Below are 27228 nucleotides of genomic sequence, written 5' to 3' on the forward strand. Positions count from 1 at the left end.
TTGGCCAAGTTTGATCTCATTTAATTTGTTCCCAGAAGGTGCCTTTGCACTTAACCACACCTGACCCAGCTGGAGAGGAATGCAGCATGCTGGAATAGCTGGTTTTCCTCCCTACTCTCCCCTCCTCATTTATAGAAGAAGAAAAAAACAGAACTATTCTCATTGTACTGAAGGATAACAATGAAAAAAAGGGGAGGGGGAGGGGGGCCTCTGTTCAGTCCTGTCACCACCTAGAACTTTTGGCATCCACTAAGATTACATTAATCTGCGAAGTAATCCGAATGGGAACTAGGGGGGTTAAAAGCATGAAGCCTACAGCTGGTTTTGCCCCGCCCAGTGGAAATCTCCGGGTGATTGCGGGCACTCGTGCACGTTATTGAATAGCGCCTACTCCAATGGCAAAGTGCAAAAAGCCTGACTTCACCACAGCCAGGAGCGCAACGACGCCAGTGAGGGGACCTGCAGCTCCTCGGTGGGCGCCAAGACACGCTCTCCCGAAAGTCTGGAATCGGGTATCACTTCTCCGCAGACAAAAGCAATCAGTGCAATCAATGTAACTGAATCGTACCCCTTCCCCGCACGGAGATAAAGTTTTAGCACATCCCAGATGGTGCAGAGATTACTCATTCATTTCTGAGACAGAGCAGAACCATAGAGGCCTTGGCTGAACCTGAGGAAACTGATCAGGGTGCCCCCGAAGGCTCGCTGGTGAATGGCGGGTCGCGCTCCCAATGGGAGAAGAGAATGGTTTCCTGCCGCCGCGCTCCGCGCCGGCTCAGGCTGAGCACAAGATTAAAGGCTCACTGGCCGCCCGCGCACTCAAGGCAAATTTCGTTTCTGAAAAGCCAGGTCCAAAAGACAAAGGTTGGTAAACCGCAGCAGGTATCATTTACGACGCGGCACAGAGACGCTTTCCTGCAGAATGTCATGTCACTGGCAAATGCCATGGAACCGCTCCTGACTGTGGACCGCTCTGGCAACTGGGCGTGCCCATCACCAGCCAAAACTGATGCGGAAAGTCAGTGTGGCTACCTGCGCGCTTTAAAGTCTGACTTCAAAGCTGCTCCCCAAAGCTTGGCACTATGACACACAGCACCTCATGTTATGACTAAACGAGTTAATCCATGTCAAGTGCTGAGAGCAGCACCTGGCACCCAGCAAGACCTCAGTAAAGATTAACCATCGTTACTATTAATATTTGCTCATGCTTTTCCACTAAGAAATTACTGTATTGTGTCTGCATTACATATGTCTCATCTTATATGTTATAAACACCTAGCAAGAGGAGGCTGTGACTTATTTAACTCAGTCATCTCAGAGCATGGAACTGTGCAGGGCTCAGTAAAAGTGTGTGGTTTGAATTGAATTCTCTTCTCAAACCAAACATTTCAGGTGTGTCACCTTGCAGAGGTGACAGAAATGAAAACAGGGTGGCAAAATAAAAAGGTGAAATCTGAATCTCCTCTAATCCTTCATTTTCTCACCCTGTTTCTTCATAACACCCCTCATTTTGTTGCTGCTTGTTATATTTTTGTTCTGCTGGTGACTGGCTCCATTTGAGCCTCAGTGGAATCTGTGGCCCCAGTTGCCATGCACACTTAAAGCTCAATAAATTTGATATCTCCTGAACCCCCAGGCGGTTTGGATATCATAAGGGATACTTAGAAAGGCCCAAGATCAAGCCATATGAGCAGAGTTATTTGAGAACTCTGCATTAAAGCCTCCAGCAAGTGCTTCTTGACATACATGAAGCAAATAATAACAGTAATAACAATAACAACCGCCATTTGCTAAGTACTTATTGTAAGTTAAGACTATGCCAAACACTTTCACATATTATCTCATTTAATCCACTCAACAAAACAAAACGTGTGTTATTTCTCTTCTGTCAGGCAAAAATTAAAAACTAATCAGAGAAAAGTCACAGCGAGCCACTTGCTTAAGGTTATACTCCCCAGTAAAATGTTGAGATTCAAACCCAAGTCCATAACTATCCAAAGCTCATCCAGGTAACCATTCAAGTCAACAATGGTCTCGGGCTACACAGCCCAGCTCTAAACAGAAACACCACAGCACTAATTCTCTGTGGAGCAGAGTGCAGTGTGCCTCCCATGCTACACAACACAGCACGCAGCTCAACATATCTCATCTTCTACAAAAGCCTCCAAAGATTTCTCTTTTCACCTGCTCCCAATTACTGCCACATAACACATGCCTTGAAATGTGATTGCCTCTGGTTTGTAACTCATGCCTAAGGGACCTGCTCCCATTTTCTTTCCTAGTGGAACAAAGGCATTGAAGCCACAGGTTGCTAAAGCAAAGCACTTATTGATTAGATTTCCATCAATATTCAGCTGCTGCTGAGAAGATTAGACTTGGACTCTTAGGTCTGGGTAGCCCAACTCCTCCCTCTCCTTGCTCCTCCTCCTGCAATGCATAACTAGGCCTAGGCAGAGCTGCGAATAAACAGGCAGGAGTTAGTCAGGTGCATGTGCCACACTCACACAAGACCTGGAATTGACAGGAAGACTCCCAACTAGAACAATGACAGAAGATAAGGTAAAGCAGCATTATATTCATTTCAATTCTGGTTTTCAGGAGACAGGGGAATACATTCAAGTCATATAGAGGATTTGGGGGAGGTAGGATATAGGTATACAGATCAAAAATAATTCTCTTTACTTTGCCAATTGAAAAACTGTTTCTTAGTCAGTAATTGGGGTTTTAAGGATTTTTGCTCTGTTAACTGACTAGTCTGCATAAGTTTTTTCAAGTAATTGTGCATAACCATATTACTAAAGAAATATGTCCCCTCCTAACCAAAAAAAAAAAAGGCAGATTAACCAAAATCTAATCATGAAAACTCATCAGGAATCTTAAAAAATGTCAGTGCAGGAGAGATAAAAGAGGTAGAAGGGTTGTTCTAGATTAAAAGGGACTAAGAAAAACTGACAATGAAACGCAACAAATGATTTAGATTGTGGAAGGAAGAAAAAAACAGCAATAAGGGAACTTTGGAGACAGTTGGGAAATTTTAAATATGGGCTGCATCTTAAATGATATTACTGTATCAATGACACACTCTTGTTTATAATAATGGTATCTAATTATGCAGGAGGATGTCTTTGCTCTTTGTACATGCTAAAGTACTTAGGGGTAAAATGACACAAATGTCTACAGCTTATTTGTAAATGGTTCAGCCAAAACAACACACGCACAAACACACACAGAGTGACAGTTAAACAAATGTGGTGAATGTTAACCATTGGTGAATAAAGGCGAAGGTTATGGAATGATCACTGCACTACTGTTTCAACTTCTCTCTAGATATGATACTTAAAAAACTTAAAAATATAAAGGATATAGTGTCCTTGCTCCCTTATACATGGTTCCTAAATAAACTCACCCACCCCTGTACACACAATAATATAAGTTAATCAATCTGTGCCCTGTAGAGTCTCACCTTTAAGTTCTGATCTGGTGCAACTTACTCTGTTGAACATTCCTTTATGTCATTAGATGGCATGGTTAGCAGCACTGGCTTTGGAGTCAGCCAGACTTGGATCTGGGTTCTAGCAATGCCAGTAACCTGCTGTGAGGCCTGGGTTACGTTACTTAACTGAGCTTTGGGTTTTCTCTATTATGAGAAAACAAGAACATACTGGGATACAATATACCCTTTTTATAGGCAAAGAAACTTGGGCTCAGTGACATAATATGGGATATTCAGGGATTATACTAGTACTTTAGAGTTTGGGAGTAATTAAATAAGATGATATTAGAGAGGCTTAGACAACAAATATTTTAATGTTAATAGTTATATAATTATTAATAGTGTTAAATATATATTATTTAAATAGTATGTACATTATAAATTGATTATAAAATATAAATTATATTATAAATATATAAACACCTTAAATACATATTATATAAATACATATTATATAAACACTATTTATATGTTTTATGTTTATATATAAAGTTAAATAAACAGTATAAAAAACTATTTATATAGTGTTTATATAATGTGTATTTAAAGAATAATTAGCACATCATGATTTCATGAGTATTATAGCCCAGGATAAAGCTAAAGTAGTTACAATTTTAAGGTCACTATAAAGACAAATATTAAGTTAACAGTTGCAGAGCTGGCATGTAGATTTGGCAAAATTCATGAAGGTAGTAATCAAATAACTAAAGTTTGAAAGATGCTGCGAAAAGGAAGGTAATGTGCTTAACGCAGTGTCTGGCACATAGCAGCTGTTCAAGCTTCATTCAAAACTATCATTAATTTTTTCAGGGGCTTTTGAAATTATGTTGTAGATCTTTTCTTGATAACTAAGGAACTGCCTAACAATGGAACCCAGAAAGAATGAGAACTGAGGTAAAGTGCAATGTTTTTCAGCTTTGTGAATCTATCCAGACTTTGAAAGAAGTAGGATAAGCAAGGAACTGGGGTTAAGAGACCTGAGTTGTCACTTTGAATATGCCCAAAATGTTCATAGAAGTCAGACAAATAACATAAACAACTTGGCCTGTGAAACCTCAGTTTCTACAACTGAAGAATGGAGGAATCAGACAAGAATCCATTGCTCTCTAAGGTCTCTTTCAACTTAAAAATTCTGTGACTCGGTGAGCCCCTGGCATTTTCCAAAGTTGCATGCAAGATCACTTTTGGTTTAGCTTTTGGAGACATATAGTTTAAAGAAAAAGGTATAAGCTTCTCCTCCCTATCTAGTCAATCAGTAGTTGCTGGAAAAACCTGCTCTGTAGGTTAGCAGTGGGGTTTAAGATCATCAGCTCTGGGTTCCCACCCTAGAGTGTCTGTCACTAGCTGTGTGGTGTCAGGTATGCTCCTTAATCCTCTCTGATCCCTGGTTTCCTCCTCTCTAAAACAGGAATGATTTCACGTACTTTGTGGTATTGCAAAGAGTACTGGTAAAGTATGAAAAGTTGACACATGGTTGTTTGACAAAAGAAATGAATGTGATGATAAAGACATGATTAAAGATGCATTTGTCCTGTAGCCCTTTTACTGTTTATAGGAAGGCCACATTATTTATCTTAGTTTTTACAGTAATCACGTTAACTATTTTTATACCCATTTCTAGGCAAAGAAACTTAGACTCAGTAATGTTAGGAGCCTAGCTGGGACTCTTTTGGAGCTTTTCTGACTCCCACATCTATTTGTTTTTTCTAATAGACCCTATATGACTTATAAGCCACAATATAAACACTACATTCTATTTTATGTTGAAGTTCAGCCATTTGCTTATTCTGCCCTTCCACATTTATCCAGCAGCATATTTTAAAATGGATATGGAATCTAGTTTCTCTAACTTAAAGTTATGAAGCTCCTAATGAAGGCAGCATTTTTTAAAGTGCAAGCTGAACACCTTGTAGCCTATGAAGAAGTTAAGAGAAAAGGCCTGAAGATCTTCTGTATTTCCTGGGTATGTGGCCTTTGGACAAATCATTTACTCTTTCCATGTAAGCTCCCCCATACATGAAATGATAATAATAATTCCTACCTACAGGGTTGCTGAGAAAACAGGCAAACCATTTAGAACCTCAGAACTTGGACAGGTTAAGATCCTCTCCAATTTCTTGTTATTTTCAGTGGCACTTATGTACTTTTTCTTATGTCAACTTCTTGGACACTAGAGTGGATGAATGAAGGTTGACAGGGCTTATTAAGACTTGGTCGTTTTCAGAAATTTCCCCTCTTAGAAATAAAACCTCCTCTGACCAAGTCTAGAGCCAAGCCACACACAAGGCTGACTATAAACATTACTTCTTTTCACTTCACAACATTGGAGAAAGAAGAGAGGGAGGGAGCCATTTTAACATGGAGTTCAGAGAGGGGAATTAAACCTGAAAATAAAAGATAAAGAAAAAGAAAGCAAAAGGAAATGCCATCAAATAGTTTCAGAGATTTTGATATTTGGGATAATCACTTTTGTTGGAAATTCTCAGAAATTCAAGTGACCTGCTTAAAATGGATGAGATTGCTCCTTATCTGACCAACCTGGTGAAATTATCTTGGGGAGTTAAAGTAAGGAACTGCAGGCCCTGGGGTGGCAGGACCACAGCCAACCCTCAAAAAGAAACCAGGAAGGCCAGAGGACAAGAACTTTAATAACACACTAAGATTTCTAAACGTTTAAAAACTCTCCTATATCTTTCATAGTTGCTATTTTTGTTATTCTAATAAAATGAGAAATTGATCTTAGAGGTAGCTCCAGAATTTCTATAGCAAGGACTTAGAACAATTTGATTGGAAAGGAATAGGGTGGGAGATCCAGCATCTTTAAAATTTAGCTTTCATTTTTGTCAAAGTAATGTGGGACTTTGTGACTTAGGCTCCCTGTAAAGTGACAGGGGAGAACTAATGGAGACGACAGGGGAGTAAATCTGCTGCGGCTATCGCTATCACCCCAACTTCAATTTGTGTCGCCTCTGCTCACCATTAGCATGGCTGCTGATTGGACTCTTAAAATAAGGAGCAATAAATTACATGTTTGTATGGTAGAGGGACAGGGAGAGAACCCCCAGAGAGCAGAAATCCAGGGATGAAGTAGCAAGTGGCAGTCACTAAGAAACCAAGTGCCACAGAAGAAAAGAAAATGCAGGGATGACATTGGGGAAGTATATTGTGGTCTTGGGCTTAGTGGTGGGAAGACCTAAGGTTCCTCTTCAGCTCAGCTACAGATAAGCAACTGAGTACGCTTTGCCTTTTTGGACTTTTGTCTGGAGACCTCACCAAAAGTTTCTACTGGTAGGTAGGGGGAAAGGGATTTGTGTGGTAGGTGGTGGGAAAATGTGGTTGAGATTTCTGGGTGTTTGAAGCCAAACAGCTAAACACCCACAAGTGGTAAATTCTGTGGATATGTATGCTCTTAGCTTTTTTAATTTATAAAGATTATGGTCCTAGATTTTTCAGATGTGCTTGACTTTTGAATGTCTGTATCTGACTAATGAGGGATGCAAAATAACCAAGAAGTTAAAAGCATAAGATCTGGAATCAAGTCATTGTTCTTTTATTTACTAGCTGTGAGATGTTAAACTAATCTAGTTATCTATAAAATGGGGACTTTAATGGTGCTGCCATGAAGAATGTGGTAGGCAGGATAATCATCCTCCAAAGATGTCCACAGCTTCATCGCCAGAACCTGGTAATATCTTGCTTTATGTGGCAAAAGACTTTACAGATGAGATTAAGGTAATATTGTCAGTGACAGAGAGATGTAACATGAGAAGGACTTGACGTTCTCATTACTGGCTATAAAGATGAAAGAAGGATACCAGTAGCCAAGGACATTTGGTGGCATCTAGAGCTGGGAATGGCCCCTAGTTTATAACCAGGGCAAAACAACAGACTTTAGACCTATAACCATAAGGAACTGAATTCCACCATCAACCCAAATTTTCTCCAACAGCCTCCAGAAAGGAACACAGCCTATCAACAACCTGATTTTAGTCCAGTGATACTTGTACCAGATTTCCATCTATAGATGTTTTTGTTGTTGTAGAGATGGGCATCTCGCTATGCTGCCCAGGCTGGTCTTGAACTCCTGGCCTCAAGCAATCCTCCAGCCTCAACCTCCCAAATGCTGGGATTATCGGCATGAGCTGCCGTGCCTGGCTAAACCTTAAGATAAATAAATGTGTGTTGTTTAAGCTGCTGCACTGGTGGTAATTTGTTATGGCAGCAATAGAAAACTAATATAAGAAGTAAATGAGATAATCCACATAGTGAATAGGCATGCAGTAAGCATAAGTAGTATTAGGCTTTGAATCTGTTTGCATTGCATCTCACATCAGATTGTCCTGATTTTAGTGGTGGAGAGTATGAAGGAGGTGGGTTAAAGCCCTCCCAGGGTACTCCTTATCCCGTCACTTCTGACAATGGTTACTACCTGTAAAAAGGATGAAAATCCCTATCCTTGGAAACAGCTTGAGGGGAAAAAAGGATTTAAGGAGAAACCACCAACTAAGTAAATAAAACTCCATCTTAGCTTTGGCTATCTAAGCCACTCACTGAGTTTTAGATGTCAAGTTACATTTTAGAGGATAATTCATAATTTTTCATAATAACATAGACCATATATCATATACTGTGTGTATGCATTTTTTGGTTAATATATATAATTCATATGTAATAAACATAAAATGTTAAGCTATATCTATATATGATATAAATGATATATAAATATATATAAGATATAAGTGATAAACATCAGATGTAAATGATATATAAATATGTAAAATAAATATACATATATATTTTGAGACAGGGTCTTGCTTTGTCACCCAGGCTGGAGTGCAGTGGTGCAACCATAGCTCACTGCGGCGTCGACCTCCTGGGCTCAAGCAATACTCCCACCTCAGCCTCCCAAGTAGCTGGGACTACAGCCATACACCACCATGCCCTGCTAATCTTTGTATTTTTTTTGTAGAGACGAGGTCTTGCTATGCTACCCAGGCTGGTCTCGAACTCTTGGGCTCAAGCCATCTGCCCACCTCAGTCCCTCAAAGTGCTGGGATTACAGGTGTGAGCCACTATGCCTGGCCAATTTATATCGAATAAACATATTATACAATATTATATATCACATATATATTATTCTTTGGGGCAATATATATGTATCATATAACCATATCTTTGGGGCCAACTTTGAAGTCCTTTCTTTCAGAGAAGGAAGTGTTAGGAGGGAAAGTCTGTATCGATACCCACTATATTACTGAAAGGGGTGGAAGCTTTGTAAACCTACAGATTCCTTATCCCTGCCCCAGAGATTCTAATCCAGTAGAAGGTCTGGGGCTGTCTCCAAGAAGCTACATGTGTAACAGGCTCTCCCAGTAGGGTCTGGTTTTAGAACTACTGGACTAAATAATTTCATGGGCTCCCAGGGTGGTTCTGTGGTAATACTTTGTAAAGTTTGTGATCTCCAGCTTTTCAGGGTAATGAGGGGTCCTGGCTAATTTGCTATTCTTTATACTGGGGTTTATACCAGGATAGGGGGATTTAGTATCACCTTAAAATTTACAGAAAAACTGAAGCTCCTATAAGGGAAGTGGCTTGGGTCATATACCCACTAAGAGAGTGAGAACTGGAATCCATGTTGATGTAACTTATTCATTTACACAACAAAGTTCCTACTATATCCCAAGCTTTTAAAAGAATTTAAATTATATAAATGTACATGAAATATTTTCCTTACGAAATGTCTAATCATATGAATACAAGAAAAAATTTCCTTCACTCTCCTTCTCCAACCTCACATTTCTCCTCAAGGACCATCAACTCATTTGTTCTTCAAGAAAACATTCTATGAATTATATACACCATACACAAATCAAATAACTGTTTGATTTTTTAAATCAAACAATTAAACTCATGTTTAAGCCTTTAAAAAAAGTTAGATTACATAACTTCCTTTGCCACTTAAAAATAAGTCAGTACACATGATATTATTATTCCTTTGAACTGCTCCAGAGCATATGATATGTATCTGATGTATGTGTTATGATGTATCTGAATCTATTTGACTATTCCCCATTGAACAATATTTGGGTTCTTTCTACAATTTTGCTATCACATGAGTTCATGGGGATGAATGTTCTGCCCCTTTCATAATCACATAGACCATATATCATAATATCATATACTGTGTGTATATATGTTCATGGGGATGAATGTTCTGCCCCTTTTCTACACAGTTTCATTGTAGCTACACGGAGTTGGGGAGAAAATAATGGCCCTTATCCTACAACTCTAGGCTGAACTAGATACAAATCCTGAAAAGTACCCTTCCCTGGATGTTGATGCAAAACATGATAAAGGCTAATGCCTCTTATATGAGTATTGAGGTGTTTTTGTCACCATGTCAACGTCCAAAAGAGTTCCCCATCTCTTTATTACTGGTGTCTTATTTTACTGCTCCCAATGATACAACGGCTCTATCTTGGTGGCTCCTTTCCGTCAGCAGCTATTCTAGTTCTCAGTCCTGATTCTGAATATATATATGTATCTCAACATATATCAACAAATATATATATATATAACAACAAAGTTTGGATTTTCTGCATGATGACTATTTGGGTGGATTTTTTTAATCAAGTAATTTAAATGATTTTTCTCATATATTTCATACATCCCTATTCTGTTATCCAGTGAATAGACAGGAGAGGTATGTTATTCTCATACACATATATGGAAAAGAATGTTTGTTTCCTCCCCTGGAAGAAGCTGTCCCAAACTTCTTTGAGTTTTAGCAGCATAGGGGAAATGATGAATGGCTCTCACATTCTTGTATGAACACCACCTGCCAGCCTGGAGCACAGGGCATACTACAATCGATACTGAGGGGAAAGAACCAGCCTATGGAGCCTGTAAGAAGTTCAAGCTGCAGCCTTGCAGAAAGATGGGAAACTAAAATTGCCTGGTGTTTCCCTGCCCTGTGTCTCTCCCCCTGCAGGTCACTGGGACCCTGGTTTTCACTGTTACCACCGCTGTGCTGGGTTCCTTCCAGTTTGGATATGACATTGGTGTGATCAATGCACCTCAACAGGCAAGTGAAATATGTACAAGTTCTCTTTTTGGCAAGTTCTGTCAGTGATAGATATCATATGTTCCACATACACAGGGATAAAGGGTGTCCACGTGGGAGACACAAGGTCATCCTGGCCTGTCAGGTACGATGTGCACTGTTACAAAGCTGATAACTTGGCCTTTACTCCTCAATTAACAATCACGGGGCAGGGGCGGGGGGAAAGGAGGCAATAAATAATTCTTAATCTCTGACTCTGCTGTTTGCTGAGCTCACAGAAAACTCCAGGCAGAATATCATGTGCTGAAGGAAACTTAAAAAAAAAAAGGGGGGGTTCATTGCAACATTCATTCAGAGCTCTCAGCCATATATGAATGAAAAGTGCCAGGGAATAAGGATGTTTCACTCAGGGCACATTTTTTTGAGCACCTGCTTATTTGCATCAGGTATTTTAACATATGATCTCCCTAACTGGATCCTCCCAACAACCCTATTATGCCCATTTCCAGTCTATATTAAAACCTTAAGAAGCCCTAAACTAAAAGAGATTATGGTCCTTCCCCCACCATTCCTGTCTTCCATAAGTGATCCAAAGTTAAGTAATATAAAACTTTAGAATAATATTCAAGAAGTTCAACAAAGTTAGGATTGTCTCCATGATCACTCTTTGGGTGAATTTTTAATCAAGTTACTTCAACCATTTTTCCCATATATTTTGTACATCCTTATTCTGGTATTTAATGAATACACGGGAGAGGTATGTTATTCTCAGTTCCCAAAGCCCATAAGTCGGGGAACCAGGACTTCATTCCCCTCTGCTCTAACTAGACTGTGAGGTCATTGAGGGCAGGACTGATGAATTGTTCCTCTTCCTATCACTGGTGCCAAGCACAGTAGTTGGCACAAAGAAGGTACTCAATAAGGAGGAGTGAATTAATGAAAGAGAGAAGAGGAACTTGGGGAAGAGGGGGCATAAAGTGAAGGTACAAACATTTTTTGGATGCCTTCTATAAGTCCATTATATTTCCTCTGCTTCTTTTAGAACATCGGGCCCCAAGGAAAATGAAAGATACTGCAGGGTGTGGATATGTGAAATACGCGCTGACCATAATCCATCGCCTGAAAAGGGCTACATCCTACTGAAAGATGTGCTCCAATTAGGTGCCACAATCATCAGGAGTGTAGCAGGCTAAGAGATCCAGGGCATAGTGCTGGGGATCAAGAGACAAGGGTCATATCTCTTTTGTGTGGGTGATGACAACACATGCCAATTTAGCAGGTTTCCCAGAATTTAACATCATTTAACAATTTAACATTCAGGATCACCATGACTTGATTAATAGAGCCCCTACTCTTTTTGTGGAAGACCTTATCACATCATTAATTAAACCATCCCTGGCTGGGATCAATGGCTTACACCTGAAATCCCAGCACTTTGGGAGGCTGAGGTGGGCGGTTCACCGGAGGTCGGGAGTTCAAGACCAGCCTGACCAACATGGAGAAATCTCGGCTCTACTAAAAATACAAAATTAGCTGGGCGTGGTGGCACATGCCTGTAATCCCAGCTACTCGGGAGGCTGAGGCAGGAGAATCACTTGAACCTGGGAGGCAGAGGTTGCAATGAGCCGAGATTGTACCATTGCACTCCAGCCTGGGGAACAAGAGCAAAACTCCATCTCAAAATAATAATAATAAATAAAAATTTAAAAAATTTTTAAAAATTAAACCATTCCCTCCAGTCTTAAAGGGAAGCTTAGGCTAAGGTTTCACATCCTTCAGTTGAAGTCCCAGAGCCAGAGCTGAAAACAGCGATCCCCATGCTGGCGTCCAAATTAGTGCTCTCTCTATATATGGGCCCTTCCTTTTGTGTTTAAATTGCTGCTGAAACACCATTAAATAAGAGATTTTTAAGCCCTTTTTTATCAGCTGAGTGACTGATAAAAAAGGGTTTAGGATTATTTGAAAGGATTTTAAAATCACACTTTCATATGGTTATGAAAATTACACATGCCTACTGAAGACAGTATTAGAAAAAAAATACCCATAATTATTCTACCAGAATGAGCAAACTGCTGAGAACATTTTGGATATTTCCTTCCAGCTTTTTTTTCTATGCATATTATTCATATAAGGCAGCCTTCTAGTGAGGCGAATGTTTTTGTTTTAGTTTTTTGAGACAAAGTCTCACTCTATCGTCCAGGCTGGAGATTTTCACTTCAACCTCTGCTTCCTGAGTTCAAGTGATTCTCCTGCCTCAGCCTCCTGAGCAGCTGAGATTACAGGCTCCAGCCACAATGCTTGGCTAATTTATTGTATTTTTAGTAGAGACAGGGTTTCACTACATTGGCCAGGCTGGTCTCAAACTCCTGACCTCAAATGATCTGCACACCTCAGCCTCCCAAAGTGCTAGATTACAGGCGTGAGCTACGGTACCCAGCCTGAGGCAAATGTCTTGATCAGAATTATTTTATAAGAGGATGCTCAATTATTCCCCTCACTCAGCTGGCATTACCAAATAGGCCTTTGCCCATAACTAGTAACCCAGAGCAGCTGCATTCCAGGTCCTTTTCAGAGAGTACCCTCCCAGCTCACTGATGCTAAATAGTGACCAAATCATCATTGAGAAGAATGACATGGGAGGAAGATGGCCTCGTCTTCCTCCCATGTCCTATAATTCATCCGAATTATATGAAGCACATTACAAAATATGGCTCCATGAAATTTAGTTTTCAATGTTGTTCATTCTGTTACAAATTTAACTCTATGAGGACCCACAGGAGAAACTTCCTTCAGGTCTCAATGCCTTCTCAAGGGCCACTGTTATTGTTATCTTAGGAATTCATCAATAATATACCTGGTTGTTTTCCTCTCTTTGCCCTGGTGGCTAGGAAGTTTACTGGTAAATTTATAGCTCACTTCCAACAAAGATATACCACCTAGTGTTTGAATTCTGTATGCTAACTTTATTTCTGACCCTCATCTTAACTTTTCCAGTCTTTTTTCTTATATCCACTTTTATGATTCTGTTAAAATATGTATATGTCAATTTAAATCCTGCTGTGCAGAAGTAATACTAGCATGAAAATGTATCTTTTTAGCCTGCAGAATATATATATTTTTTGAGACCCAGGTCTTACCTTGTCACCCAGGCTGGAGTGCAGTGGCTCCATCTTGACTCACTGCAGCCTCAACCTCCCAGGCTCAAGCAATCTTCCCGCTTCAGCCCCCCAAGTAGCTGGGACTACAGGCGTGTGCCACCATGCCTGGGTAATTTTTAGTATTTTTCGTAGAGACAGGGTTTCACCATGTTGCCCAGCCTGGTCTCAAACTCCTGAGCTCAAGCAATCCACCCACCTCGGCCTCCCAAAGTGCTGGGATTATAGGTGTGAGCCACCATGCCCAGCCTAGCCTGCAGAATAGTTTCAATTTCAATAGTTGCCAATATAAAAAACTTGAAAAATTTTACATAAAAACTCAGATTTCTGACTTTCTGTTAAAAAATTAAAGGTCATCCAGCACCAGTTTCACATTTGCAGCTTTCTCCTGCTCTCCAGTTCTACAATCCTGACCGTTCCGTATTAGTCCCAAATAGTAGAAAATGTATTTTAGTCTCCCAGTCATCAAAGTATTACACGTTCCCTTCATTTATTTGTTCCTGACTGGTTCTTGTTGGCAATGGAATTTATAACCTCTGTTTTATAGGATATGGCCAACTGTAAACAAATCTATCCATGTTTATATGTATATAAAACACAAAATTGAAATGGTACTACTTAAACACATAACAAACACTTTAAAGACAAAACAAACAAAAATACATAGAATGTTTGAAATAGTAAAGCTATTTTTCTTTATCTCCTAGATAATAATATCTCACTATAGACATGTTTTGGGTGTTCCAGTGGATGACCGAAAAACTATCAACAACTATGTTACCAACAGTACAGATGAACTGCCCACAATTGCATACTCAATGAACCCAAAACCAACCCCTTGGGCTGACGAAGAGACTGTGGCAGCTGCTCAACTAATCACTATGCTCTGGTCCCTGTCTGTATCCAGCTTTGCAGTTGGTGGAATGATTGCATCATTCTTTGGTGGGTGGCTTGGGGACACACTTGGAAGGTAGGCAAATTTCATAAATAAGCATAAACAGAAACTTGTGTATTTTCATTTTCTTAACATTTGTTTAGAAAAATATTATCTTCTTGCAGAACAGCGTTAGAGTTGTTTTGCAACTCATGACCCTATGAGACATATCAATGTTAGATCAAATCAATGAAAGTTTGATTAATTGTTCAGACATTTATACCAAATGTGATTTTTGTGTGTATTTCTAGATAATTGCTTTGATCCTCTAGCTTTGTAATTTATAAAATATACTAGGAGACCACTACACAAACGGTTAACTCAGGAACTCAGCAGAAGAGACTAGAGTTTTTAACCTGGGAGTCTACTGTTTGTTTCACCAAATCACACTGTTTTTCAAACATCCAGTTTTTCCTTTTTAAATTAGAATTTGGCATTTGGATCAGTCAAGTACAAAGGTTCAGTCAATATCCCCAACTCCCAGTTGCCCAATGTACTTGGTATGTGGTTTCTGGCTGCTGGTCCTGCTTGCTATCTCAAAGCCCCAACCAGAGATGAGGCAAGAGATACCTCCATTTATCACTTGGGTGTCTGTTAGGTTTTTTGGATTAAAAATATCAGTGGAACTCCTTTACTCTCAAATTTTACTTATACATGCAATGTACTACAGCTGTTGGAATTTCCCACCCTATATAGAGAGGAAATAAAACCAGAGTATCAAATGATTATATTTTAGATTTATTTTTTCTCCCATTTGAGCCCACTTTTGCACATTACCTTTTTTCTCATAAAAATAATATATGAAAAATTTAGAAAATGAAAATGGCTTCAAAGATGTAAATAACAATTTAGGCAACTAGTTTAATAATTCTGAATTACAATTCACTTAGATTTTAAAATTCCTATTATAAATTATAATTTTTAGCTCTCTATTAAAATACTGATAACTCTTCCTCTTATACTGGAGCTTTTATATAATATGACTATAAGTTTTCTTAACTACAATATCATGGTAACCCAAATTTTATTATTATTTTTATTTGAAATGGTGTTTTCTCCACCATAAAAGACAGTGGTCAGTTTCTTACCTTTTAATCAACTTGCTGATGTTCAGTTGAACTTTAAATAATCTGTAAAACACAGATTAATAAACTGAATTTCATCATTTAAAAAAATTTAAAAATAATTTCAATGTGTATCAAGTTGGTTTAAGTAGTAAGTGGAGAATTCTCTAGATTAATTATTTATTTTTAAAGTAAATTATTCCCTAGCAAGTAGACTCAGACAAAAGGAAAAAGGAAAAATAATTAAAAAAAAATTTTTAAAGTAAATCGAATTAAGCAAAATTAAATTACATTTTAAAATACGAACAAATCATTGTTTAAATATGAACAAATCATTTACTGATATTTTATACTACTTCTCATTCCTGAAGAAAAAATGTAAACCCTGGTTGCCCCTCATTTAGAGGTAAGATTCTGATAAGTTCAGTGACTTAACCTAAAACATTTAATTAGTGTTAACATTTAATTAACACTTAATGGAGCCAATACATAAACCTTCTGAAGTCTTAGGATTTGGCATCAACAATGGTTATACCCCAAAACAGTATCAAATGACCATGTATCAAATGACCTATGATAAACAAAAAGTGAGGTTTCTTCTAGCTTTTGGTAGAAAAATGATCCTCCTTGAAAAGCAGCGCAAAAGTTCATAACTTCAACATCAAAATTAAGAAAAAAGTTATCAGTATCCCCCATAAAATTATCTTTCTAGATTGAGAAGTGACATGATTTTCATTATTACCAGTGCCATTTATCCACCAGTTAAAAGTAAATAAATAAAAATGTAACACTTCCCTTATTGCCTTATAAAAAAAAGTGTTTCCTTGCAATTGTGTAATAGTCAGTAGATATCTGTGGCCACCATTTTCTAGTTTTGGGTTTGCAAGGCCAATTTTTTCAACCTGTGCATTTACAGTTTAATTACCAGGGTATGGTAGAGAAGACTATGGTCTGTGCAATCCACACTACCATGAGTAAAGGAAGCGATGCATAGCTTGCCTTTGAATGCATGCATTTTTTTCCATCAAAAATGGAACTCATTAAAACGAAGCATTACCCTTTGGTTTCACATAGATCAAGTCCAAGATCTGTCACTTAATAGCTGTATGAAAATGAGCAAGTTATTAGGTTCTCTAAGATGTTTTCGTCCCATCTGCAATGTGAAAACAAAAATAATACCTACCTCATGGCATTATTGTGAGGATTTAATGAGAACAAATATAAAAGGTTTAAAACAATGCCTGACATATATTAAGCAAGCAGCAAATGTAGCCTCATTTTGATGATGATGATGATGATGATGATGACCACAATGACCATGACCACGACAATAATGAAGCCTATACTATCTGAAGTATTTAGAGTCAGATTTTAAGAAATATACTCAGGTAGAATTAAGTTTCTTTTTCCCTGATTCAGCTATTTCATGTATTTTTAAAATTATTTATTTGTGGCCATTTCTCATATCTGAATGGAACCTAAAAGAATTTAAATTATATAAAGTGCTCCTGCATCCTTTAGTGATAGGGAAAGGAGACTTTCGGGCAATCTGGCATCCAAGATTCTTCCAGGCTATTTCTTTTATGACTTTTTATCTTTTTTTCCCTAATAAAAGAGACTATTAGCTAGATGGTAACAACTTGTTAAGGTCAATTATTGAATTTGCCTGCCCTCTGTCCCTGTGTAGATAAAAAGCATTTCACAATAGTCTAAACTACTAACCACCCCTTAACTGTTTTTCTACTCTGTAGCTCTGGGGCTAGCCAGCTCTAAATCACTCTGTTTCCCTATACTCATTTCATATTCCTGCTGTAACGAATTATCCCCAATTTAGTGGCTTAAAACAACACAAATATGTTTTCTCATAGTCTTGGAAGTCAAAAGTCCAAACTCAGTTTTAGTTAGCTAAAGTCAAAAGGTCAATAAGGCTGTTCCTTCTGGAGGCTCTGAGGAAGAATGCATTCCTTGCCCTTTTCCAGCTTGCAGTGACCAACTATATTCTCTGGCTTGTGGCCCCTTCCTCCATCTTTGAAGCACAACTTTCTAACCTCTACTTCTGTCATCACATCACCTGCTCCTCTTCTACTTTACTCTTATAAGGACACTTGTGATTACATCATTGGATTCATTCAAATAATTCAAGATAATATCCCCATCTCAGGCTTCTCAATCACATCTGCAAAATCTCATTTGCTATGTGAGGTAACATTTACAGGGTCTGGGGATTATGCTGCAGGCTGCTGGGGGACATGATTTAGCCTATCACGTGGATGTTAAACAATCACTGCAGTATGTGACTTTATAGCTTTATGCTCCAGAAAAAAAAAAAATCTGTTGGTGTTAAAGACACTTGCATAGAAAAAGCCCACCTATCAAAGTTTGAAGCAGTGAAATAGAATATAACAAGGACGTTTACATTTCTTTTGGCACAAACATTTTCACACCTGTCTACTCAGACATTTATTGACCTTACTATTATCTTTTTGACTGCAAAAAAAGGTTTTCTGTGTACCTTGCTCTCCCATTAATTAGAAATAAAAGGAACGGATATCTGCAAATGTTGTCAATTTTCATCTGATTAATTTTGAAAGTGTTTTTGTTGCTACTGTCAGCTCTATTATGTATTTTACACTGGTCACTATTAATTTATAGATTTTGGAAATATGCTGGCATATAATATTAAAATAAGGATAATTACAATTCTCTAGATAAGGCTTAAAGTAAGTTTTAAATTACTTCCAAATAATTTATACAAAAGGAAATTTAACTTTGAAAGTTCCTTTCCTATCTAGATCAATTAAAAACCTGTGCCACTGAAAGAAAAAAAAAGTTGTAGGTTACAACTACAGAATTGAATTTAGCTATCACCAGGCAATTATTCTTTAAAACAACCAACTTAGAGAAAACTTAGTTAACTCTTTGAAAAACTGTCAGAAGTGTTATCTTAAGCTAGTCATCACCGTGATTGAATCATCTCTATCAAAATGTAAAGACTGCGCTTGAGCCTGGGAGGTCAAGGCTGCAAAGAACCATGATGGTGCCTTTGCACTCCAGCCTGAGTAACAGAGCAAGCGAGACCCTGACTCAAAATAGAGAAACATGTAGAGATCAGGTGGATGCAACCTAGGTTCTTTCATCATAAATCTTGCTTATTACTAATACTTTAGTCCATAGATGATCAAATTAGCAATCTTGGTTCAAGATTCCCCAACTAGCTTTTACAGCAAAATTAAAATAATTGCTCTTAAGTTAAAAAAAAAAACTCAACATGCTCTGAAAGCAAATAATTCTAGCAAGTTTTGATGCTGAATTTATATTCCTTGCTTTTTAAAATTTCAGAATCAAAGCCATGTTAATAGCAAACATTCTTTCATTAGTTGGAGCTCTCTTGATGGGGTTTTCAAAATTGGGACCATCTCATATACTTATAATTGCTGGAAGAAGCATATCAGGACTATATTGTGGTAAGTCTCTCTCTCTCTCTCTCTCTCTCTCTCACACACACACACACACACACACATCCCTACCTTTGTCTGAAAGTAACTCTAAAGGCGGATGTGGTAGCATTCAGGGATATTTTTGAGTCTAGGGTAACATCACAGAGGGAAAGGCAATAGCATAAAGTTGAAATCCAGAGTCAGGGGGGTTTGGGACCAGTAAGTAGGAATTATGATGCTATCAAGGTCCTTGTCCATGGCAATGACATCATTTCCAGTTGTATGATCACAGACAAATTATTTAACTCTGATTCTCAGTTGCTTCACTATTAAAGGAAGTGGATAATAATATCTACCTTATAGGGTGATTGTGAGAACACATGTAAAACGTTCTGCATAGAATCTGACATACAGTAAGCCACCAGTAAATGCTAGTTGTTATTACTGCTGCGGTATAGCAGACAGTGGGAGACTGCTATATCACGACCCTTAATTCTGCCCTTATGGAATACCTGGCTGCCATGTCTCCATCTCTTCTATCTGACAAGACCTTAACACTCTGAACCCATCTCTTAGACCACATTCCCCAGCCCTGTATGATTCTAGACATGACCGAGTGAAGCATTATGGTGGTGGTGTCTCTAGGGAGAGGGAATCAGACAGAAGCAGCTGATACTTAAAAGTTCAGAATAAAGGAAAGAGGTTCCTCCCATGAACTTTATTCTGAATAGTGGGAATCACTAGTTCTTAGAGACAGCTTTTCAAACATTCAGAAGCAATTAATTAGCAGACGTCTGAACAAAGGCAGAATAATTCAATCTCTCTCTAAAACAAATGGCTAAATCTTTAACTTCTGCCAATGAAGCTCTGATTTTGATAGTGCTAGGTTGAGATTTTAACCCATTTTCACAAATTATAGTTGCCTTTCAAGGCACTTCTATCCATGGGGATGGGGAAGGAGTCGTGAGGACATAGATTCGTATATAAAAGTATTTTTAACACTTTTACCTACAGAAAAGACTTGAATTCCATGTATCTTCAATGATCAGTTGAAGCAAAAGTCTAAAATACCAAGTTAACAGCCTAATTAAATCTCTTTTATTATTTTCAATGTTAATACAAATAACTGAAGGTCAGTGTAGCTTTATCAAGGTAAACAGTCAACCCCAAATGTGGAAAGAGCTTTGATTCAGAGCAAATAAATTCTGGCACTGTCTCTACTGGGCCTTAAACACTAAATCTGAACCTCAGTTTCTTCTCCCATAAAATGCAGATAATAACACTATGAATGAACTCCCAATTATGATTCTTCTTTCTTTTCTCTCCATTTAAAAAAAAAATACAGTGTGAAAAAAATTATAAAATATTTTTGGTAAAATTGAAAATAAATGTTATAAATACATTGTAAAACAACCTATAACTAGCATAGTCAACCAACTTGTACTCCCCAACCATCTTCTAATATTATGTTTGGCCCTATTCTGAGCATTAAAGTTCCTAAAATTTATAGGAAATATAATTTGACTTCAAGTTCATGTGACTTCAGACCTGTGAGCTTATCTACATTATTCTGTTTTTCAGGTATAGTATTAGGTATTACAGAAAGATAGTACAACTTAGAATAGAGGCAAATAAATGATTTTTTTTATTTAAGATCAACAGGCTACACATTAAAAGTCACCTGTAAAATTCAGCTGAAATATAGATGCCATATCACACATACAAATGTTCATTTGAGATATTAAGAACAACTTGAAGCATTAAAAAATGTATTTTGAAAACAATTGTCAAAGCATCTTTTACACAAAGATCATCCATTTCAATTTGATAGGCAGGTAGTTTCTAAGAAGAAGCCTCTGCAAATCCTATTTTTAAATATTTAAGAAAATGCCAAACATTTAATTCAGCCTTGCCTATCGATAGTCTCTGAACTTTTTATGCAATCAGCAAATGGCTGGACATTTCATTTCCAGCACAACTGATTACATGTGCATTTAAGAAAGCTTCAGAAGGCAGAATGACCTAGTGCTTTCAAATGCTTTGTATTCATTTAAGTACCAAAAGTCTTTCTTCAAATAAAATTTTTTCTGAAGCCTAATATTTGAATAGAATAAAGGAGCTGAGTTTCTCTGGTTTCTAATTGGGAAGAGTCCTTAAGATCCTTAACCTCTTCTACCTCTCTGCACCTCCCCTTCCCCTTCATCACCAACCCCTCTACATTGTGGAAATTCAGATAGGGCATATTGTTCTCACACTAATGCTCTATTGCTTGTGATCTTTGGCAAGCTGTTTCTCACATCTATCAAGAGGCTGGTGGAGATATGTTCTGATTTCCTTCAATCTCATGAGCCCTGATTAAGAATATTATTAAAACATTCTTCAATTTCTTTTCTGAAGACAACCTAAGGCATTTATGATGTAAACTAAAAATTAACATGAATTTTAATTAAATAAAATCATGTAATGAAGAACTGCCAAATACATGACTAAGCATTTCTTTCTATTCATATTTCCAACTACAACTGCATTTGGGGTCATATCAAATATCTCTTGCACAAACTATGCTATACCTAGGAACAAGGGTTCATCCTTCCAGTGAACTCAGGGAGGGGCTTTTATTCAAGATATATATGGCACTTAAACCAAATTGTTGTTATTGAGACAGTCCTTGTTGCACTTTAACATTTATGTTCATGTTTCATGCAGGGCTGATTTCAGGCCTAGTGCCTATGTATGTTGGTGAAATTGCTCCAACTACTCTCAGGGGCGCACTTGGCACTTTTCATCAGCTGGCCATTGTCACGGGCATTCTTATTAGTCAGGTAAAAACTCCCCATCCTTACCCCCTACTGCACCCATCTACTTCATCCTCTACGGTACCACTACTACTATTGCATCCCCTACTGTACTTCCTCCACTTCATCCATCTTCTCCCTCCCTGACTGTCCACTCTCACTATAGACCAGCACAGAAAGAGAAGCCAATTCTACCAGTGGTAGCGGAGGCGGTGTAGAGACATAGACTTTTTCATTCAAAGGTAAATTATTATCACTCCTCACTTTTCCCCTTGGAATTGTTGGTGGGATAGTACTAGAGGTGACCTGGCAAGCCAGGTCTTAACTTCAGAGCTATTCTAGAATTAAACTATTCCATTTAGATTTCAAGAAATAGAAAACTTCAAGGATTGGATTGCCTGGGTTGCCTTTGTTTTAAACATCTTACTTGGGAATCTAATATGTAAGTCATTGCCACAGGAGCTCCTGTTCAGTTGAGTCTATCCTTCCCTTCTACCCTATGGTGTCAGAGGGAGTCTGGGACCCCACGCCTATGACAATCCAGAGGGTAGTCTATAAACTACTGCCATAGGAATCACCAAGAGAGTTCTCATCACAGTAATTGTTCTATCTATGGAATCCCTTTCTATTTAAGTTCTGCGTAACATAAGAAGGAAATACCAAGCAAAGGTCCAAAGTCATGGTTGATTTTAGCACAACCAGATTCTATCTGGTTGCCTGGAGAATTCAGCTACGTGTTGCTTTAGATATCAAGTATGTATTTTTGTCTAAGCTTGGTTGATTCTCATCCTGACTGTCCAACTGGAGTTGATGAAAACGAACCTAGGTTAATTCCTTATATAACAAATAGTTCCTAATTTAGTTAAAGTGAGACACAATAGTTAATAGTTAATAGTTTCCAAAGTTGTTAGAGACTACTATTAAATAGTCAAAGTACTTTTTCAACAAATTGGTGTAAACGGTAGATCCAAAGTATTATGTAGTTGATATGCTTCCCCCTTGCATTTTCAGATTGTTGGTCTTGAATTTATCTTGGGCAATTATGATCTGTGGCACATCCTGCTTGGCCTGTCTGGTGTGCGAGCCATCCTTCAGTCTCTGCTACTCTTTTTCTGTCCAGAAAGTCCCAGGTACCTTTACATCAAGTTAGATGAGGAAGTCAAAGCAAAGCAAAGTAAGTCTGTGGATGGTTTTTCTTTCTTCCTACTGTTTGAGCGTTATCAGCTAATGTAAAACAGTGTATTATATAATGTAAAACAGTGCCTTCCACATGAAGTTGGTGATTAAATATAAGAAGAATGTGCGAAATCGCTTTTGTATGACTGGCGCATGTCATTTGGCACCCATAGGCATTCAGTTAACCGAAACGAGAAATCCATATACAGGGTATTAGACTCAACCAGAGGTTTCTCAAAGATCCCTCCAGCATTATGCTTCTAACATAATGAGGATCTAGTTGTATTTGTCATAAGATGAAGCCAAATGTTCCGTTTTTCTTTTAAATCAAAGAGCAAGATTTAACAAAAAAAGAATTTCCAACACCCATGCTATTAAGTAATAGAACAGGGCATGCAGAAATGTAGCTCTTTCATTAACATAAAAATAAATTTCTCTTTGTTTTGACTTGAGTTGTTTCAACCTGATCATTTCCCGGCATAGGCTTGAAAAGACTCAGAGGATATGATGATGTCACCAAAGATATTAATGAAATGAGAAAAGAAAGAGAAGAAGCATCAAGTGAGCAGAAAGTCTCTATAATTCAGCTCTTCACCAATTCCAGCTACCGACAGCCTATTCTAGTGGCACTGATGCTGCACATGGCTCAGCAATTTTCTGGAATCAATGGGGTAAGTTTAAGAACACCCACTAACTCTTAAGAGCACAGTGAATTAAAACAGGGAAGACAAGGGGTACAAGTTTAAATAGCTAAAAGATATTTTAAGGTATTGGCATCATAGGTCTTGCTACAACAAACATACATTGGGCATTAATTTTCATTTTGCTTCAAAAGTTTTCTAAAATTACTTAACAATTTTTTTAAATGTCAACAGTCAATGGTACTGTATATCTATTAAGGTGAAGGCAAAAAGCAAAAATCTTAATACATCCAAAGAGAGAAAGGGAGAATAATTATACAACCCTCCCCCAAAAAACTGCAAGAAGCTTCTACAGTTGAGTATTGAATTTAGGATTTCTGATAGCCCAAGCCAAACGGAATCCATGGTTCCCTTCATCTATTTAAATGAAGTATACCAGATAGCCAGGTGCAAAGAGCAGTTTCCTGCCATCCAAGAAACTTTCACTCCATTTGAGGAGATAGCACACAAAATAAATAATACAGTAAACTGGCATGCTATTGGTGACTAAGGGTAGTAGACAATACACGACTGAAAAACATACTGAGCATTAAACTAGCTAGCTTTTAGGTCTTACATTGAAACCCCTGCATCATGCAGACTAAGATGGTTCTACTGGCAATTAACTACTAGAGGAAAAAATTAAGCATTTGTCAAGAAACTAGATAAAAAACAAAACAAACAAAAAACACTTCTCCCCTTTTGTTGCTGTTAAAAATGTAAATTGGACATTTGCTGTGGTGAGCCAATGCCAACTCCACATGGGACACTCTGTGGGTGACTGAGATATGGGCAAACACTTGGGGGAGGCAAAGGAAGTAATTCCCATCCATTGAAACAAAATGAGACCTGAACCTCACTCCACAAACTCAACTGTGGTCTCCGTCCTCCTTCAAGAGGTCCTTGATGTTTATTTTTATTAATAGTCTGTATAACTTTGAGGCTCAGAGACCAAAATCATATCTCCTATCTCAGTTCTGTCTGTATATTCAATGGCACAAAATTTAATTTCTCTGAACCTTACTGTTTCAGCTTCCATCCCAGTGCCTGACTTAAAGAGGAATCCAGGAAATGTTGAACCTGAGGCTGTTGGGCAGCCTAAAAATGGTGGGATAGTGTGAAGTGTGCTGTAGGCCTCTATGCACTGAACACAGTTGGCACAGTCCTCTACCTCAGTCCTGTCTGCGGGAAGAGGTACCAGCAACAGGACATGTTAGGTGGGAAAGGAGTGACAAAGGATAATGGATAACAGAATGACCTAAAAGACATAAATATATAAACATAACTAAATTTTAAAAGGCTATTAGAAAAGTTGTGAACAAAATTTCTCCATGTCTACTGAGACTAGTGAAATTTTCTGGATTAAATGCAATAGCAACTAGATCTCTTATACATGCTGGTGAGACTGTAAAATTGTCATAACTTCTTTCAAAAACTATTTGGCAATATCTATCAAAGTTGAGTATATGCCTATACCATGGTCCAGCAATTCTATTCCTAGTTATAAACGCATACATATTCCACCACAAGGATTGTACTAGAATGTTCCTAGCAGCACTATTCATAATCACTATTCATAATCAATAGCTAAAAGACATTTAAAAATGTTGACATCATGTGTCTTGCTACAACAAACATATATTGAGCAAGCATTAACTTTCGTTTTGCTTCAAAAGTTTTCTAAAAATACAATTTTTTAAAATGTCAACAGTCAATGGTACTAAATGTCTATTTAATATTAAGGTGAAGGCAAAAGGCAAAAATCACAATAAATACAAGGAGGGAAAAAGAATAATCACACCTGAACCCCCTGCCGACCACCCCCCCCAAAAAAAAACTAAATTGCAAGTGGCTTCTAGAGTTGAGTATTGAATTTAGGATTTCTGATAGCCTAATGAATAGTAAATTATTCATTTAGGAATGGCAGCTACCTAAACACTCATCAATAGAATAGTAGTAAATCATGGTATATTAATACAATAAAATACTACATAGTAATGATCATGAACTGTCTACAATGTACAATAAGGATGATTCTCACAAAGGTAATGTTGAATAAAAGAAGCCAGGCACAAAATGATACATATTATGTGGTTCCATTTACATCAAGTACAAAAGTAGGCAAAATTTATCTATGATGTCAGGAGTTGGAAGAGTGGTTTCCTTGAGATAAATGATAAAGGGAGATTTAAGATGCTTCCGGAGGGGTGGAATTATTTATCTCTTGATCTGGATGCTAGTTACATAGGTGTGTTCAGTTTGTGAAAATTAATTAAGCTGCATATTTATGTGTACTTTTCTATGTATATTATACTTTAACAAAATGTTTCAATTTATTTACAAAAAAGAAAATGCAGTAGCAGAATTCTCAGCTAAATATAAGGAGGACATTTAAGCAATCAGAAGTTTTAAACACTAAAGGAAGACTGAGGGTTCTCTTCCTTGGAAGGAGAAAATCTGTAGGAAGTTCTAGGGAGCATGGCGCCATAGAAACAACTAAAAATACACAATCTAAAATATTTCTTGCTTTAAAGACATCAGTGCCAGACTTCTTAAGATTAAGGCTAAACTGTTTTTACTTTGCAGATTTTTTACTACTCAACCAGCATTTTTCAGACGGCTGGTATCAGCAAACCTGTTTATGCAACCATTGGAGTTGGTGCTGTAAACATGGTTTTCACTGCTGTCTCTGTAAGTCAATGCCCTAGATAAATACTCCGCTTGTTCCTTAGTCCAGAAATTGCGTGTGTGTGGCGGGGGGAGCTTGGGCTCTAAAAGCAATCAATGACGTTGTACATATGCTCTAAGTGTGTAAACCCAAGTGAGTCATGAGAAGAGTCCTGTTTGAATAAGCCAACCACTGCAGTGAGATTAGACATAACTGAGAGGGTGAATCATTGGTTCTCTGCACTGCTGGGATGCCATTTAGTCACTCATTTGTGAATTTGTAACTCACTTGGGGGCACAGAGAACTTCCTCCTTGTGCAGATTCCTAGGTTCCTTCTTTTCTCTGTACATAAACCCCTTGGGAGTAGCTGACAGTTTGTCATTTCTATTGATATTGGATGGTCTACTTAGGTTCCTCTTTTTACATAGTTCAAATTCTTTTTTTATCATGTGTCTTGAGGGAAACATATAAAGATAAACAAACAAGGCCCTCTCTAACAGACATTTAACCCTTTAAGCAACGTTAAACAGACTCAGCAAATGGTATTAAGTCATTGGGCAGAGAGCTTCCAAGTAGTTCACAAAGTTGTGGCTTCTGGTGATGCATGAAGGTATGTGTGATATTATGAGGGAAGTGACAACGTAACTAGAAATGTTATTGCTTTCTTCCAACAACAACAAAAGGTCATATACTCTTCTTAAAACCAAATAACTTTCTATAAGAAGTGATGGTTCTTACTGAGAATATATAGCAAATGATGGTT

General features: G+C 37.8%; 1 protein-coding gene across 3 annotated transcripts in view; it reads left to right on the forward strand.

Moving 5' to 3' along the window:
* Positions 1–2232: 2232 nt before the first annotated feature.
* Positions 2233–27228, forward strand: part of SLC2A2 (solute carrier family 2 (facilitated glucose transporter), member 2) — a 31010-nt gene continuing 6014 nt past the window's right edge. Inside the window, exons 1-8 of one of the 3 annotated variants that reach the window (XM_011948986.1) lie at positions 2233–2559; positions 10485–10577; positions 14419–14681; positions 19049–19173; positions 21853–21968; positions 22953–23115; positions 23601–23788; positions 26384–26488. In XM_011948986.1, the coding sequence (XP_011804376.1) occupies positions 2545–2559; positions 10485–10577; positions 14419–14681; positions 19049–19173; positions 21853–21968; positions 22953–23115; positions 23601–23788; positions 26384–26488 (1068 nt within the window). In that variant the 5' untranslated portion in view covers positions 2233–2544. The remainder of the gene's footprint in view (positions 2560–10484; positions 10578–14418; positions 14682–19048; positions 19174–21852; positions 21969–22952; positions 23116–23600; positions 23789–26383; positions 26489–27228) is intronic. The other 2 variants (XM_011948989.1, XM_011948987.1) reach the window with 2 other exon arrangements.

The sequence above is a fragment of the Colobus angolensis genome, unplaced genomic scaffold, assembly GCF_000951035.1.
Source record: "Colobus angolensis palliatus isolate OR3802 unplaced genomic scaffold, Cang.pa_1.0 Scaffold289, whole genome shotgun sequence".
Taxonomy (NCBI): domain Eukaryota; kingdom Metazoa; phylum Chordata; class Mammalia; order Primates; family Cercopithecidae; genus Colobus; species Colobus angolensis.